At 38.2% G+C, this 16,505-nt stretch overlaps 1 protein-coding gene across 5 annotated transcripts in view; it reads right to left on the bottom strand.

Moving 5' to 3' along the window:
* LOC122687479 (zinc finger protein 260) overlaps positions 1 to 16,505 on the bottom strand; it is a 59,757-nt gene that overhangs the window by 12,097 nt on the left and 31,155 nt on the right. For 4 of the 5 annotated variants that reach the window (XM_043893028.1, XM_043893014.1, XM_043893004.1 and 1 more), the window contains one exon: positions 13,503 to 16,084. In XM_043893028.1, the coding sequence (XP_043748963.1) occupies positions 14,673 to 16,084 (1,412 nt within the window). In that variant the 3' untranslated portion in view covers positions 13,503 to 14,672. Of the gene's footprint in view, positions 1 to 1,405; positions 16,085 to 16,505 lie in introns of those variants that run through there. The other variant, XM_043893035.1, reaches the window with a different exon arrangement.

Raw genomic sequence — 16,505 nt, 5'->3', positions numbered from 1 at the left:
TCAGTGATAACACCTGAAAAGGAACAGAGTGAACAGAGAAATCTAATTACTCCATCCCAGTTAAAAATGGAAATGTACAAAACAGGCAAGCAAAAATGTGATTTTTATTCCTGCCCTAGCTGCTACATCCCCTCACAACCATTTTTATTTTCTGCATAAACTTTAAAAGTTTCTTCATACTACAAATATACACGTCTACCCCCACTTACTAAAAAAAAGTAGTATGTTATACCAAACATACACTTTACTTTCTTCATATAACAAAATACATCACACTTTTAAAATCTATCTAATCTATTACTTGCTCAATTTTTTTTGGAGTCTTTTATTAACATTTAAAAATATCTTCATTAAAAAAATATCTTCATAAAGCTTTTATACTTTTACTGTTTATCCCTAGGTGTTTTATCTGATTTGTTGCTATTGTAAAGAAAGTAGTCTTCTTCGTAACTATTACTGATTATTTTCTGTATGTAGCAAAAATATTATTTCTATATATGAACTTTTGTACTGTCGTACTTTCTCATTTTATTGAAAAATATGTTGTGTGATTAAAATACTGGAAGAAATTCTTTTTACAGATAAAAGAAAAATTTGTTTCACTACATTTACAAAGGTCATTTGGTTTGGGGAATACCTGGTAAAATTAGGAGTCAGACTGCCATGCTCACTGACAAATCAGGGAGTCTAAATTTGGTTTTCTGACTTGTGCGCCCAAGATAGGACAACTTGCTTCCCAATTCTGCGCTATTAGCACCAGTGGAAACTAACTCTTAAAGCTGTTCCTTAGCCCAGGACTTCTCAAAGCAACCTCACCGTAAGTCCTCCAAAGAATTAAGAAAAGTCAATACCTCTGGGGAGTCTAGACATCCAATAACAAGTTTCCCGGAAATCTTTCCTCTTAAAAAAAAAAAGCTGATTTTGTTTTCTACTCCACAATGGGTCTGCCTTTATACAAAAATCACTTATCTCTCAGCTGCTTAGCCTTTTCCCTTTCTCATCTTTCATAGAAACGGATGTTGCAGAGAAATGCACCCTTTTATCATTATTTTAGAAACTACAAAAGTGAGATTTAAATGGTACTATCCCAGTAAGTTCCCAACGCCACCCACTCTCACGAAGTTGGAACCACACAGGTTGCAACTCTGCAACCCTCTCACTCTCCCTCACAACCTAGGTCACCCACCGACGAACCCGCCCGTTTCCTTCTGTACCCCTGCCCCCATCCACAGAAGCTTTGAACACTGCTGCACGTCACAGGAGGCGATTCCTCTCCTTCAGTTTCCCCAGCCCAGTCGTAGGCTCCGCGAAATCTCCCCTACAACCTACCCGACCGGACTCTAAGCCCAGAAACCTAGGTCCAGCAACCCAGATCTGCGCTTCGCAGAACCAAAACCAAACTCACCAGCAGACAAAGACGACGATGGCGAGCCAGACAGCCTGCGCCTGCGCACTGCCGGCTGGTTAGCATTCCCAGAGGTCTCCTGGGCTCCACCGAGCCCGGGCTCAGAAGCGGGCGGAATCGGTCGATATTGGTCGGGCGTCCGCTTTTCTGATCGTGGACTACATTTCCCAGAAGTTTCGGTGGTTCGAGTCAGCTTTCGCGCTTTCTCAACTCCACCCGGGCCTGTGGGACGGTCTCCCTGATTGGGGGAGGAGTGTACGTAGCCCGAGCCTCAGGACTTAGGTAATACTGTACCTGTGCCAGCTACCTCTGGGAGAAGGCAGTGGTGATAAGCTCAGTTCAAGCCCACCCCTAGTTGGGGGTGACTCCAACTAGGAACCGCGGTGCAAGGCAGCGCCAGAAAATTCCAGGGCACGGTCTGAGGCTAGGGTGGGGGAGAAGCGGTGAGGGAGGGAGTGATTGTGGGGATCTCTGGCTAGGCTCCAGCCCTAGGCCATCTTGTCCCTCGCCAGGGCGGTGCTGAACTACCTTTCCCAGAGGTCGCCGCGTTCTGCGGCCGGCGGCTCTGCGCGGAGCGCTACGGCAGCCGGGTGTTAGTGTCTGAGCTGTTCCTGACGACTGACGCCTTGCAAGGGAGAGTGGAGGTGAAACATCCAGAGGTCTGGGCGGGGATGGAGACTGAGTATTCTCTGTTCAGGCTGAACGGGCGAGGTTGGAAAGGGAAGTGTCGGCTATTATGTATGACAGTATGTCCTTGTGATGGGTGTGTTATTATGACAGTGTGTGGTACCGTGTGTTTAGCTTTATGCGGGTGAGTCTGCGAGGTATGATTGTTAATGTGTGATCGTGTGTAGTACTCTGTGCTAGTGTGGGTTATCCTGTGACTCTGTGCCCCTGTGGTGGGTGTGTGGATTGTTTCTGTGTGACCGTATATATTCCTGTTTGTGTGCATGCATAGGGAACTTTGTTATTGTGCTTCTGTGATGCGCCCTGGTGGGGATTGTGGCTCTGCAGCCCTGTGTGCGGAAGGGAGGGGGAGTCTGTGACTGAGACTGTTACACCTTTGTGTCTTCTGATTGGTGAATCTGGAGAGGCTGTGTCGGTGACCGTGTGTCACATATAGTCGTATATGAGTTAAGTTAAGACCCTGAATCTTCTGTATGGCATTGACAGTTGAGATGGAAGCCTGGGATCTCCTCTGAGAAGCCCTGGTCAGGGAGGGGCAGGTAAGCTAGATATCCTTGTCATCTGGATCTCAGGAAAGGTTTGTTATCTCCTTGACTCATCTGTATCTATTAACCAGGCTTAATGAGTCTGTTCCTTGTAGTTCATAGCCAGTGAACACACCAAGTACTTTAAAAAAATTTTTTAATTTATTTATTGGCTGTGCTGCATCTTCCTTGTTGCTTGAGCTTTTCTCTAGTTGCAGGGAGCGGGGGTTACTGTCCAGTTGCAGAGCAGTTTTCTCACTGCGGTGGCTTCTTTTGTTGCGGAGCACCGGGCTCTAGGGTCCGCAGGCTTCGGTAGTTACGACCGGAATGCTAAGTGGTTAGTTCCGGGGCTCTAGAGCACAGGCTCGGTAGTTGTTGGGCACAGGCTTAGTTACTTGGAGTTATGTGAGAATCTTCTCAGATCCGGGAGTGAACCCCTATCTCCTGCATTGGCAGGCAGATTCTTTTACCATTGAGCCACCAGGGAAGTCCCACATCAAGTACTTTTGATTAAAGCAGAAGCATTTATTAGTTGTGACAGTAAGAAGACAGAGAGCCAGCTCTCAAAGCGCTGTCTGTGCAAAGCTGAATGGGGAAGTTTTAAACTTCCGCGTGCATAGTACTAAAAGGGCAGGCATGGTAAAAAGACAAAAGCTGCTCTAGGTTACAAAAAACGTCAAGCAAAGTGTTTTGGTTGTTTGTGTGCACTGTAACCTTTTTGAAACATCTAGTGTTTGGAACTTTCTGTAATTTAACAATTTCTGCAAAACAGTCATACTTTGGTTTAACCCCATCCTTTCCCTACTGCTGCCTAGCTAATATATCCTTCAACAAGAGAGATCTCCAAGGAGGAGAAATAATGGTTATGACATCTATAAGTTATATATAAGATGATTTGGTATTTTCCCTTTATTTCTAAAATGCTTTATTTTTTCAGGAGTTTTTTTTTTCCTTTCTTGGCAGACTTCTAACAGAGACCCATGAAGTAAACTAAAGCCTACTATTTTTCTTTGCATTTCCTAATTTTTAAAATTAATATGTATGCTGAGTATTTTGGTTTTACATATGTACACATATGCAATCATGTAGATACATATACACATGTATATACATGCATCTTAAATATTTTCATTTAAGTGATGTAACTTTCCACATAATTGAAAATTATTTGAGAATATTTTTAATATTACACAGTGTTGTTTTGTCATGTGTGATTAATGCAATAGTCATTGTCTCCTTTATTGCTATAAAAATTCTGATTTTGTTTGAAGAGGCACTGTGCCAAACAACAAATACGAAAAAAAAAAAGAAAACACTTTACATGTTTCAGATGTAAACAAAAGCTGTTAGATTGGATTTCTTAGACAGTTCTTTAAAGGGGGGAACATGGGGAAGGCTCAGTAGACATGTATTCTTTTAGCCTTCTTCCTTTTCTCCTTCCTGCCTGGGAAGTGGATATAGTGCTGTTCATGGAGCAGCCATCATATAACCATGCATCCACTAGGAAAGGAAGGGTAAGAGAATTAAAGAGTATACTAAATGAAAGTAGAGGATTTTAAATAGCGTATATTGTATGAAAGTTATTTGGTAAACAAAACAATATTTACCTATAGGTGGATGAAATATATAGTAACATTTCAATTCTCTTCATGGTAATGTTGACTGGAAAACACACAATGTGATAGCCATGAGTTTCAGTTTTATCTGAGTACTTACTGAGCACTATAGCCTGGGAGACAGCCTTTCAGGTAGCTCTGAGAAATTACTCTGAAGATGTGAAGGTGTACATGTGATTAAAGACACATGTTGGTAGACGATTATTGCCAGTTGTGAGGAATAGATATCTTGGTTAATGATTTTAGTGCTTTCCTAAGTATGGGAAGATGCAAAAATCCAAGTTCATTAAAAAATTCTCCTGAAATAGTTCTAAATAAAGGCTCATTTTCACAGAGCACAGAATGACTGATCCTGAATTTCTCTTCAGTTCAGCTCAGTTCAGTCATTCAGTCGTGTCTTAGTCTTTGTGACCCCATGGACTGCAGCACACCAGGCCTCCTGGTCGATCACCAACTCCCGAAGTTTACCCAAACTCATGTCCATTGAGTCGGTGATGCCATCCAACCATCTCATCCTCTGTCGTCCTCTTCTCCTCCTGCCTTCAGTCTTTCCCAGGATCAGGGTCTTTTCCAACGAGTCAGCTCTTTGCATCAGGTGGCCAAAGTATTGGGGTTTCAGCTTCAACATCAGTCCTTCCAATGAACACTCAGGACTGATCTCCTTTAGAATGAACTGGTTGGATCTCCTTGCAGTCCAAGAGACTCTCAAGAGTCTTCTCCAAAACCACAGTTCAAAAGCATCAATTCCTCGGCGCTCAGCTTTCTTTATAGTCCAACTCTAACATCCATACATGACTACTGGAAAAACCATAGCCTTGACTAGATGGACCTTCATTGGCAATGTAATGTCTCTGCTTTTTTTTTGTCTCTGCTTTTTAATATGCTGTCTAGGTTGGTCATAACTTTCCTTCCAAGGAGTAAGCATCTTTTAATTTCATGGCTGCAGTCACCATCTGCAGTGATTTTGGAACCCCAAAAAATAAAATCAGCCACTGTTTCCCCATCTATTTGCCATGAAGTGATGGGACTGGATGCCATGATCTTAGTTTTCTGAATGTTGAGCTTAAGCCAACTTTTTCACTGTCCTCTTTCACTTTCATCAAGAGGCTCTCTAGTTCTTCTTCACTTTCTACCATAAAGGTGGTGTCATCTGCATATCTGAGGTTATTGATATTTCTCCCAGCAAGCTTGATTCCAGCTTGTGCTTCATCCAGCCCAGCATTTCTCGTGATGTACTCTGCATATGAGATAAATAAGCAGGGTGACAATATACAGCCTGACGTACTCCTTTTCCTATTTGGAACCAGTCTGTTGTTCCATGTCCAGTTCTGAGTGTTGCTTCCTGACTTGCATACAGATTTCTCAAGAGGCTGGTCAAGTGGTCTGGTATTCCCATCTCTTTCAGAATTTTCCACAGTTTATTGTGATCCACACAGTCAAAGGCTTTGGCATAGTCAATAAAGCAGAAATAGATATTTTTCTGGAACTCTCTTGTTTTTTTTGATGATCCAGCAGATATTGGCAATTTGAACTCTGGTTCCCCTGCCTTTTCTAAAACCAGCTTGAACATCTGGAAGTTCACGTTTCACGTATTTCTGAAGCCTGACTTGGAGAATTTTGAGCATTATTTTACTAGAGTGTGAGATGAGTGCAGCTGTGCGGTACTTTGAGCATTTTTTGGCATTGCCTTTCTTTGGGATTGGAATGAAAACTGACCTTTTCCAGTCCTGTGGCCACTGCTGGGTTTTCCAAATTTGCTGGCATATTGAGTACAGCAGTTTTACAGCATCATCTTTTAGGATTTGAAATAGCTCAACCGGAATTCCATCACCTCCACTAGCTTTGTTCATAGTGATGCTTCCTAAGGTCCACTTGACTTCTCATTCCAAGATGTCTAGCTCTAGGTGAGTGATTACACCATTGCGATTATCTGGGTCATGAAGATCTTTTTTGTACAGTTCTGTGTATTCTTGCCACGTCTTCTTAATATCTTCTGCTTCTGTTAGGTCCATACCATTTCTGTCCTTTATTGAGCCCATCTTTGCGTGAAATGTTCCCTTGGTATCTCTAATTTTCTTGAAGAGATCTCTAGTCTTTCCCATTCTATTGTTTTCCTCTATTTCTTTTGCACTGATCACTGACGAAGGTTTTCTTAGCTCTCCTTGCTATTTTTTGGAACTCTGCATTCAAATGGGTATATTTTTCCTTTTCTCCTTTGCTTTTCAGTTCTCTTCTTTTCAGCTTTTTGTAAGGGCTCCTCAGACAGCCATTTTGCTTTTTTGCATTTATTTTTCTTGGAGATGGTCTTGATCCTTGTCTCCTGTACAATGTAACGAACCTCTGTCCATAGTTCATCAGGCACTTTGTCTATCAGATCTAGTCCCTTAAATCTATTTCTCACTTCCACTGTATAATCATAAGGGATTTGACTTAGATCATACCTGAATGGTCTAGTGGTTTTCCCTACTTTCTTTAAGTCTGAATTTGGCAATAAGGACTTCATGATTTTAGGATGTTTTATTGTAGTCAGCAACTATAGAGGCTAATGACTTCATTCTTGTAGAACTCGATGGTGATTTACAATTCTCCCTTTTTGGTAGTAAATTCCACCAACGTTTGGGAGACGTTTGTGACCAATTTGTCCCACAATGCTAGGAAGACGCATTCCTAGATCAGGTGAGGATTTGGTTGTTCAGTCCAGTCGCTCAGTCGTGTCTGACTATTTGCGACCCCATGGACTGCAGCACGCCAGGCTTCCCTGTTGGGGAGTTGGCATCACCAACTCCCAGAGCTTACTCAAACTCATGTAGAGTTGGTGATGCCATCCAACCATCTCAGCCTCTATCATCCCCTTTTCCTCCCACCTTCAATCTTTCCCCAGTGTGGAATTACTGGACTAGGCAATGTTAATGATAGTCATAAAACTCACTGTACCATCATCTGTTGTACTAGTCAGTTATCATCTAGGAATTGATTCCCTCTTGCTGCTTCTTCCCATATCTAGAGTTACACTACTACAATCATTTTGATCATGTATATATATGTAAAACTATATTTGGTTAATTGTTCAAGTTGCATAGTCATCATTATCTTTATCGGAGGCTCAGTCACACATTTGGTAATGCAAAAACCAGTAATTTTGTAAAATAGGCAGAGTATAAGTAGAACAAACAGTAGCATTAATAAGATCATAACTAAGAATTTAAGCCAAGAACTTCCATTCAGCATGGCCCAGTATATTCTTAGTCATCTGACCCAGTCTACTCTTTACCAACTGCTGTCTTTAAAGGTAATGATATATAAGCATTGTTCATAAGGCACTCAGCCTAATTTCCTAGTGTTATTAAGCTGATTATCTTTAGTATGATTTAATTGTTCCCAACAAACACATTGTTCTGTTTAACTTAAATGACCATAGCCTGTTAGCTATATAAAGCCATCATGTAACAGAAGGAGGGTCCCTCCTAATAATTGGGAAGTCATATTCTTTCACTGAAATTTAGCTCATTGCTCTGAGCTTGAGTAACTTTGAAAGAAAATTCATATTTATGGCTAGGGTCAGAGCAAGTATGAATGACTGGCCAACTGAGGGGGTTCCATCTAGTAATATTAATAATGGCCCAAACAGAACAATAACTTCTTTCTTCTACAATAAATTTCCTAAGGGCTATCAAGTCATTGCCTTGGAGAGGAGAAGTCCACCAAGGTAACTCAGAAGTCCTGGACATAGGTGATTGACCATAAGCTCAACAGTTGGATTAATTTTTAAATTCTGCATAGCATTTTGCCTGTGATAGAAAACATTTGATTCAAATGCAAAAGTCCAATATATCAAGAGAACACTATAAATAATCATACAGGTCAGGTTCTGAATCTTGGGATAGCTTTTTATTTCTGATGTTGTCTTCTTGTCCTGGTGTGAGTGTCATTTCCTCTGTGAGCACTCTTTTAAAGTGAGTTTGAATTCAGTAGTCTGCTATATAGATCAGTACAGTGCAGGGGTCCATTTTAAGTGGGAAATATTCCAAGCTTCATTTCCTTCATTTTTGCTGCACATCAAGTAGTTTGAGTTTTTTTATAATTTTTAAAATTATTTATTTTAAAATTTTATTTTTGACTGCACTGGGTCTTACCTGCTGTACATGGGCTTTCTCTAGATGTAGCAAGTGGGGGCTACTCTCTAGTTACAGTGCATGAGCTTCTCATTGCAATGCATGTGGCTTCTCTTGTTGCAGAGTGCAGGCTTCATTTAGTAGTTAGGGCTCATGGGCTCTAGAGTCCTAGATATCATTTTGAGATAATGATTTTGTTTCCTTCAAGAAATACCCAGAAGTGAAATTACTCAATTCTATGATAATTGTATTTTTTTAAACTTTTTGAGAAACTTCTGTTTTCCTTAGTGGCTGTGCCAATTTACATTCCTACCAACAGTGCACAAGGGTTCCCTTTTCTCCACATCTTCACCAACACCTGTTATTTCTTGTCATTTTGATAATAGCTATTTTAACAGATGTAAGATAATATCTCATTCTGGTTTTGAGTTGTATTTCCCTGATGGTTAGTGAGGTTGAACATCTTTTCATGTACATGTGGGTCATTTGTTAGAATTCTTTGGAAAATGTCCATTAAGATCATCTACACAGTTTTTATTTGGATTATTATTTTGCTATTGAGTTGTATGAACTTTATATATTTTCCATTTAACCCCCATATGATATGTAATCTGCAAATATGTTCTTCTGTTCCATAGGTTGCCTTTTCATTTTGTTGTTTCCTTTGCTGTACAGAAACTTTTTAGTTTGATGTAGTCCCACTTGTTTATTTTTACTTTTGTTGTCAAATCCAAAAAATCATTGCTAAGAGTGAAGTTTGAAAGCTTACCCCCCTTTTCATTAAGGAATTTTGTGATTTCAGGTCTTATGTTCAATTCCTTGATCCATTTGAGTTGATTTTGTGTACAGTGTAAGACAGTGGCTCAGTTTCATTCATTTACACGTGGTATCCAATTTTCTCAACACCATTTATGGAAGAGAATATCCTTGTGTCCAGTTTTCCCAGCACCACTTATGGAGGAGAATGTCCTTTTCCCATTGTATATTCTTGGATTCTTTCTCATTAATTATAACAATGTGTGAGTTTGTTTCTGGGCTCTCTATTCTGTTCCACTGATTTACATGTCAGTTTTTATGCCCATACCATACTGTTTTGATTCCTAAGGCTTTGTAATACAGTTTAAAATCAGGATTATTTTATATTTCTGTGAAAAATGCCATTGAAATTTTATATAGTTGTGTTGAATCTGAAAAATCTTTGGGGGTAATATGGATATTGAAGAATATTAATTCTTACAACCCATAAGCACAGAATGCTTTTCCATTTATTTGTGTCTCCTTCAGTTTGTTTTGGAAAAGTCATAGTTTTCAGTGTACAGGTCTTTAACCTTCTTGGTTAAATTTTTCCTAGGTATTTCATTTTTAAAAAATACTGTTTTATTGATCTATAGTGATTTACAATATTGTATTAGTTATAGGTATTAGTTATATGTATTCCATTTAAAGTTATTATAAAATATTGGTCATATTCCCTGTGCTGCAGAATATATCCTTGCAACTTATTTATTTTATGCATAGTAATTTGTATCTCTTTATCCCCTACCCTTGCCTTGCTCCTCCCCCTTCCCTTTTCTCACTGGTAACCCCTACTCCTCTGTATCTGTGAGTTTCTGTTATATTTATTCATTTGTTTTATTTAATAAGTGATATCCTACAGTACTTATCTTTCTCTGTCTGACTTATTTCACTAAGTGTAATCCTCTCTAGGTCCATCCATGTTGGTCCAAATGGCAAAATTTCATTCTTTTCTATGGCTGAGTAGTGTTCCATTGTGTGTGTGTGTGTGTGTGTGTGTGTGTGTATCCCCCACATTTCCTTTATCCATTCTTTATCCATTCATCTGGACACTTACTTAGGTTGCTTGCATATCTTAGTTGTTATAAATACTGTAGTGCTGCTGTGAACATTGGGGTGCATGTTACTGCTGCATTTGGCGTGATAGTTTACACATTGCCTCTGTAAATGCCTACCAGATAGTAAGAGGAGGAATAAGTGCTGAGTCACAACAGTCAATGCCCCAGTCATACTTACACCCTCTCAGTGGACCTGCCAGCCAGGAAATGAGGTGTGCTTCATGATCCTTGGGCTAAGATGGCAGTCAATGTTCCACTCATACATACAGTCTTTATAGATGCCCATTATTAATGGGCAAGGATGGCTGTCAGGTCTCTATTCACACACATAGCATCTGCATGTGCCTCTGCAGATACTTACTGGCAAAAAGGGAGGATGGTGTTGCTAGGTGTCATGCATAATAGTGTAAAAGATTGGCATTTTTAAAGTGTTTAGCTAGTGTAGAGTTGGCATTGTCAATAGGGTTTTGTTCTGCAGGTCAGCAACCTTCTCAGCCCTTTGGATAGGAAAAGCAAGTATACTTCGGATGTTTTATTTTTTTGTTATTGTTTAGGGTTTTGGTAGTTATTTGCACTTGGTGGCATTTCTAATTTCAAGCTTCTCAGGTGCTCAGATTGGAATATATGGGAAGACAAAACAACAGAACACCCAGTTCTCGACCAGGGAACTCACCACTGGGCTGGGTTTTTCCTCAAATCCCAAGGTCAATCCAGTTGACCTTCATTTTTCCAACTTGCAGTTTCTTTCTTATATTTGCTCTTCTGCACATATGGATTTTTTTTTCCCCTGCTTCTAAGACTCTCTCTTTATCATGGATTTTAATCAATGTAGTTATGAGTCCCTGGGAATAGTTGCCTCCCCGACCCCACTGCCACTCCCCTCTGCCTTGTGACTTGTGCTTGGGATGGGTTGAACTTAGATCTTTAGGTTTACAGTTTTCATCAAATTTGGAAAGTTTTCAGCAATTATTTCTTCAATTATTTTTTTGTCCTCTGCCCATTCTTCTTCCTGTCTTTCAGGAAGCTCCAAGGATTATGTGTGAGCTCCAAGGATTGCCTTTGCTCTTAAGCATTTCTTTTGCTGGTCATAGGTGGTCTCCTTAATCCTCTGCAGTGATTAGAACTTGACTGAATACTCTGCCCTGCAAACTTTAGCCATCACTGCCTCCCTGGAATCTCAGCTTCCTCTTTTCTACTTAAGGGAGTTACAAATCTTTATGTTACCCCTCCCAGTGCTGAGATGTGGAAATGCTCTCTAAGCAGTACACTGGGTCAAATGTATGGACATTTGTTTGCTTATACTTTGTTAGGCATGACCATTCTGTTGTCTGGTGTCCAATGTCTGAAATCATGTATATCTCATATTTTATCTAGTGTTTTGTTATTTTAGGCTGGAAGGTAAATCCAGCCTGTATTATTCCCGCAAACAATGTTAAAAGAAAAGAAATTCTGTGCTTAAGAATTGCAAGAAAGCAGAGCTTCCATATACCATTCTCCCAATTTGCCTAATACTAACATTTTACATTACCATAGTATAATGATGGAAACCAGGATATTAACATTGGGCGCAATGCTATCAAACAAATGACAGGCCTTGATTGGCTTCCATCAAGTTTTCTCCACTAATTTTCCAAAAATTGAATTCACAATCCTATGTTGTATTTTGTTCCCTTGCCTTTTATAACCTGGGAAGGTTATGAACTTTTGGAGAACTAGGCAAATTATTTTACAAAAGGTTCTGCATTTTGGATCTGCCTGCAGTTCCCTCATTATTAGGACATAGTTATGCATGTTTTGGTCTTCCCAGGTGGCACTAGTGGTAAAGAACCTGCCTGCCAATGCAGGAAACATAAGAGACACGGGTTCGATCCCTGGGTTGGGAAGATCCCTTGGAGAAGGGCATGGCAACCCTCTCCAGTATTCTTGCCTGGAGAATCCCATGAACAAAGGAGCCTGGTGGGCCATGGTCCATAGGGTCACAGAGTTGGACATGACTGAAGTGAGTTAGCACACAGCACATGCATGTTTTGGTGAGAATACTACCCAGGTATTTGCTCTTCTTAGTGAATCACCTGGATGCCAGTGTCACTATTGGTGATTATTTGGGTAAAGGGGCTGTATGCAATGTTTTATCTTTGTGATTAAATACTTGGGAGAGATATTATGAGATAATTCTAATAACCCATTTTCCCCTTATACTTTCACCTTCATATTTACCATCCATCAATGGATTTTTTTATATAATTATAAAATTATGGTGATTTTCTATTTTCCTCATTCCCTTTATAAAGTAGAATTCTTCATCATTAAATTGAACCAGAATTCCTTCTTTGGGGTAGCTAATTTCATGGTTCATGGCAGCAATAAACAAGATAGGTCAGGAACATCTCCTTGTATTTAGGGGGGAAAAAAAAGCAAAGCTTCCAAGTAGTGTAGGGAACATGTGGAAAGGATAAAGGAGGAAATGAAAAAAAAAGAAAATGGAAACAAGTAAAGTTTTGTCAATTAAAGTACCATGAACAAGAATCAAAAACAACAGTTTACAACAATAATTATATTCTGGTTTATCAGATTAGCAGACTATGAAGTGACAGGAGCTCATAACAAAGTTCAAAGAAAAATATTAATGATATATTTCCAAAATGTAGCTATAATTACAAATAAGGGAGACAAGAATATGTTGTATTAATTTTTTAATTTATTCATTAGTGTTTCAAAAAATAAGTGTCAAGACACCTGTTTATTTTACTTGTCATTAATTTTAAGTTTGTAGATAAGGTTTAGATAGCTCACTGTTTTAATTTGTTCAAGCAAGCAAAAAATATTAAACCACATGAAGTGTGGGGCAAGTAGTTCTGGAGTACTACCCAAGAAGAGGGAAATTAATCAGTGCTGATGGTAACTTAGAATAACCAGGTAGAGTAGGATAGAAGAGTAACTCACCAGTGTGGTGACATGATAGCTCAGTAAGTAGAGTGAGGTATTAGTAACAATATTAATAATTATAATACAATTGAACTATTTCAAAAGATATGAAATAGCAAGTATCCTAATAAGGGTAGTAACAGAGACTCATTCTTTTACTCTGTAGGACATGAACTATCAGTTATATACTTTTATTAACTGCTAGTTTAAATAAAATACTAATAAGGAATATATAAGGGAAGCATAGCTCAATATCCCCAATTAGAAAACAGCTTACTTACTACTGCTGATCATGCAAAACTGGGCAGGACACCAATCTCAAAAATTAGAATCTAATGAATGATAGTGATGTAAATATATGTAAATATAACAGGTAAATACTATTATAAAAAATCTAATAACCAGTGTGGCTTTTGATCACTTTGATTAACAACCAGGTCAAGAAAGAGATGATGGGTGGTTAAGATTTGCAACCTTATTAGCTGTCTTATTTTCTTTTTCGTCTTTTTTTTTTTTTTTCTGAGTCAGCTGAGAATGCTAAAATCAAAGGTCTACTGATAGTCCAGCTGCCAACCACAGTAGGACAACACTGAGTGGGAATAACAGGGAAAATTATAGTTATAAAACCCAATCAAAGCCATGCAATAGTAGTGTTTATAAACCCTCTTTATTTAAGTTTAGTGATCAATTTATAATCCTTGCAATAGCTGTAAAGTTTCCCCTCCATTTAAAGCTACTAAGAGACTGCTAAGATTGGGTTAGAATATTTTATGAAATATTTAAAATGCCATTTCATTTGGATCCTGACTGGTACTGCCTAGAGGTGAAAAGGTTCCTTAAAGGAATTGTGTTGCAGGAGGTATTTAGGGAAATCTGTTGTGTCAAAACAACATAGAAATTCAAAAAGAACTTAAACATTTGATGATAATGGAAAGTTTAAACATCTACCATTAAAACAAAATCAATAGAAAACAAAACAAATCTACACAAACACCTTGCAGGACCACAATACTTTAAAACCACATAGTATCTGAGAGTTCTGGCTCTTTGGAGAAGATAAGTATACCATATATAACAAGCAAAAAATTAGAATGCAAAAGATATATCTGAGCAATATTACAGAACAGTAAGCCAAAAACAATAAATAGCCCCAAAAAACAAAAACACAAGCACCAAAAGTAACTGTAAGCAAAACATCCATGGATAAACTCATATGAAAATAACTCAAATAATTGATAATTACAGGAATACATTTCTCACACATTTAAAAAATGGATTAACAGGGACCATCCTATGTGAATGGATATTCAGAATGTTGATTGATATAAAAAGGAGAAATATTTGGCAATATTGAACAAAACTGAAAGTATTTATCACTTATGAATGAACAATTCTGCTTCTAGAATGGCCATAAATTCTGAAAACAGATTTAAAAGAGATTGAATATTGTTAATAAATACACAGGTTGTTTTCAGTGAAACTCAGAAACAAATAGGCTTTATATATGTCTTTCATTCAAAAGACTCCTCCCTAATATAACTTATTCAGTATCAAGTAAGGTACCTGCCCATACTAAAAGCATTACCACATTCCTTACATTCATAGGGTTTCTTAGCATTGTGAGTTCTCTGATGTTTTGTAAAGGATGAACTATGTCTAAAGGCCTTCCCACATGCTTTACATTCATAAGGTTTCTCTCCAGTATGAATTCTCTGATGTTCAGTAAGGGCTGAACTGTGTCTAAAAGCCTTCTCACATACCTTACATTCATATGGTTTCTCACCACTATGAATTCTTTGATGTTGAATAAGACCTGAAGTAAGTCTAAAGAACTTTCCACACTCTTTACATTCATAAGGTTTCTGACCACTGTGAATTCTCTGATGTCGAGTAAGTTCACTACCTACTCCAAAAGCTTTCCCACATTCCTTACATTTATATGGTTTCTCACCAGTATGAATTCTCTGATGTCTGGTCAGGGATGAACTATTTCTAAAGACCTTTCCACATGCCTTGCATTCATAGGGTTTCTTACCAGTATGAATTCTTTGATGTCGGGCAAGTTCTCTACAGACTCCAAAAGTCTTCCCACATTGTTTACATGCATAAGGTTTTTCACCAGTATGAATTCTCTGATGTTCAATAAGCTGTGAACTAATTCTAAAGACCTTCTCACATTGAATACATTTGTATGGTTTCTCACCAGTATGAATTCTCTGATGTTCGGTTAGCTGTGAATGAAATCGAAAATCCTTGCCACATTCCATACATTTGTAAGGTTTCTCATCAGTATGGATTTTCTGATGTCTAGTAAGTTGTGCATGCACTCTTAAAGATTTCCCACAAAAAGTGCATTCATATGGTTTCTCACAATCATGAATTCTTTGAAATGAAGTGATTTCTTCAATTCTTCTAAAAGTCCTTCCATATTTCTTACATTTACAGCACTTCTGATCATCACGGTGTACACTAAGGTCTTCATAAAAACTAAATACATTCCCACATTCCATACATTTACAAGGTTTCACACCAGTATGAATATTCAGTTGTAGGGTATGGGGGTCATCTACTCCAAAGGTTTCCCAATATTTACTACATTCAGAGGTTTTTCTACCACTATGTATTTTCTCATATTCATCAACGCTTAATTCACAACTAAGGACCTTCCCATATTGCTTATATTCAAAGGGCTTCTTGCTATCATGAAATCTCTGATGTAATGTAAGAAATTTGTAATTTTTGTAACTGGGCACCTTTTCAGAGATGATTTTTATTTGACTGAAACATCCCACTTCAGGTCTTTGTACTTCAATCTTCCTTTTGTTTTGCCAATCATTTCTAAAAATGGAGTTCTGAAGGCCAACTAATTTACTGTTTTCTATTACTTCCCACTGAGAATTGTTTTTTTCAAGAATGTCCTTTTCTACAGATAAAGTCTTTGTGTCATACTTGGATTCCAAGTCTGAAAGAAAGGGGGAAAAAACAATTTCTTTTTTCATGTATCACAAAAATAAAAGTTATAAAATGCACAGTAGAAAAGCTGAAAATAATTCACAGCATAAATGAATGATTAAAATATTGTTATAAAGTTTGAAGAAAGGTAAAGAGAGCTCAGAGAAGGATAAGAATAAGGATGTGAAGTTTGTGATAAGAGATATGGATTGGCAATGGGTCTGAAATTTTGGTGTTGGATTATCACCTAGTAAACTTCTCAAACACTGATGTGCATGAACTAATCCATAATCCAGATAAACTGAATTAACATTTACAAATGTGGGATTTAGTTATTGGCTATCATGTAGAGATACTGCAAATACAGATGAAAATTTGATAACCTATACATTCTAACAGTTTTCTGAGATTTTTCTTTTATAATATAATCC

This window comes from Cervus elaphus, chromosome 4 (genome assembly GCF_910594005.1).
Source record: "Cervus elaphus chromosome 4, mCerEla1.1, whole genome shotgun sequence".
NCBI lineage: Eukaryota > Metazoa > Chordata > Mammalia > Artiodactyla > Cervidae > Cervus > Cervus elaphus.
The sequence above is the reverse complement of the archived record's forward strand: the minus strand, read 5'-3'. Positions and strand labels throughout refer to the sequence as shown.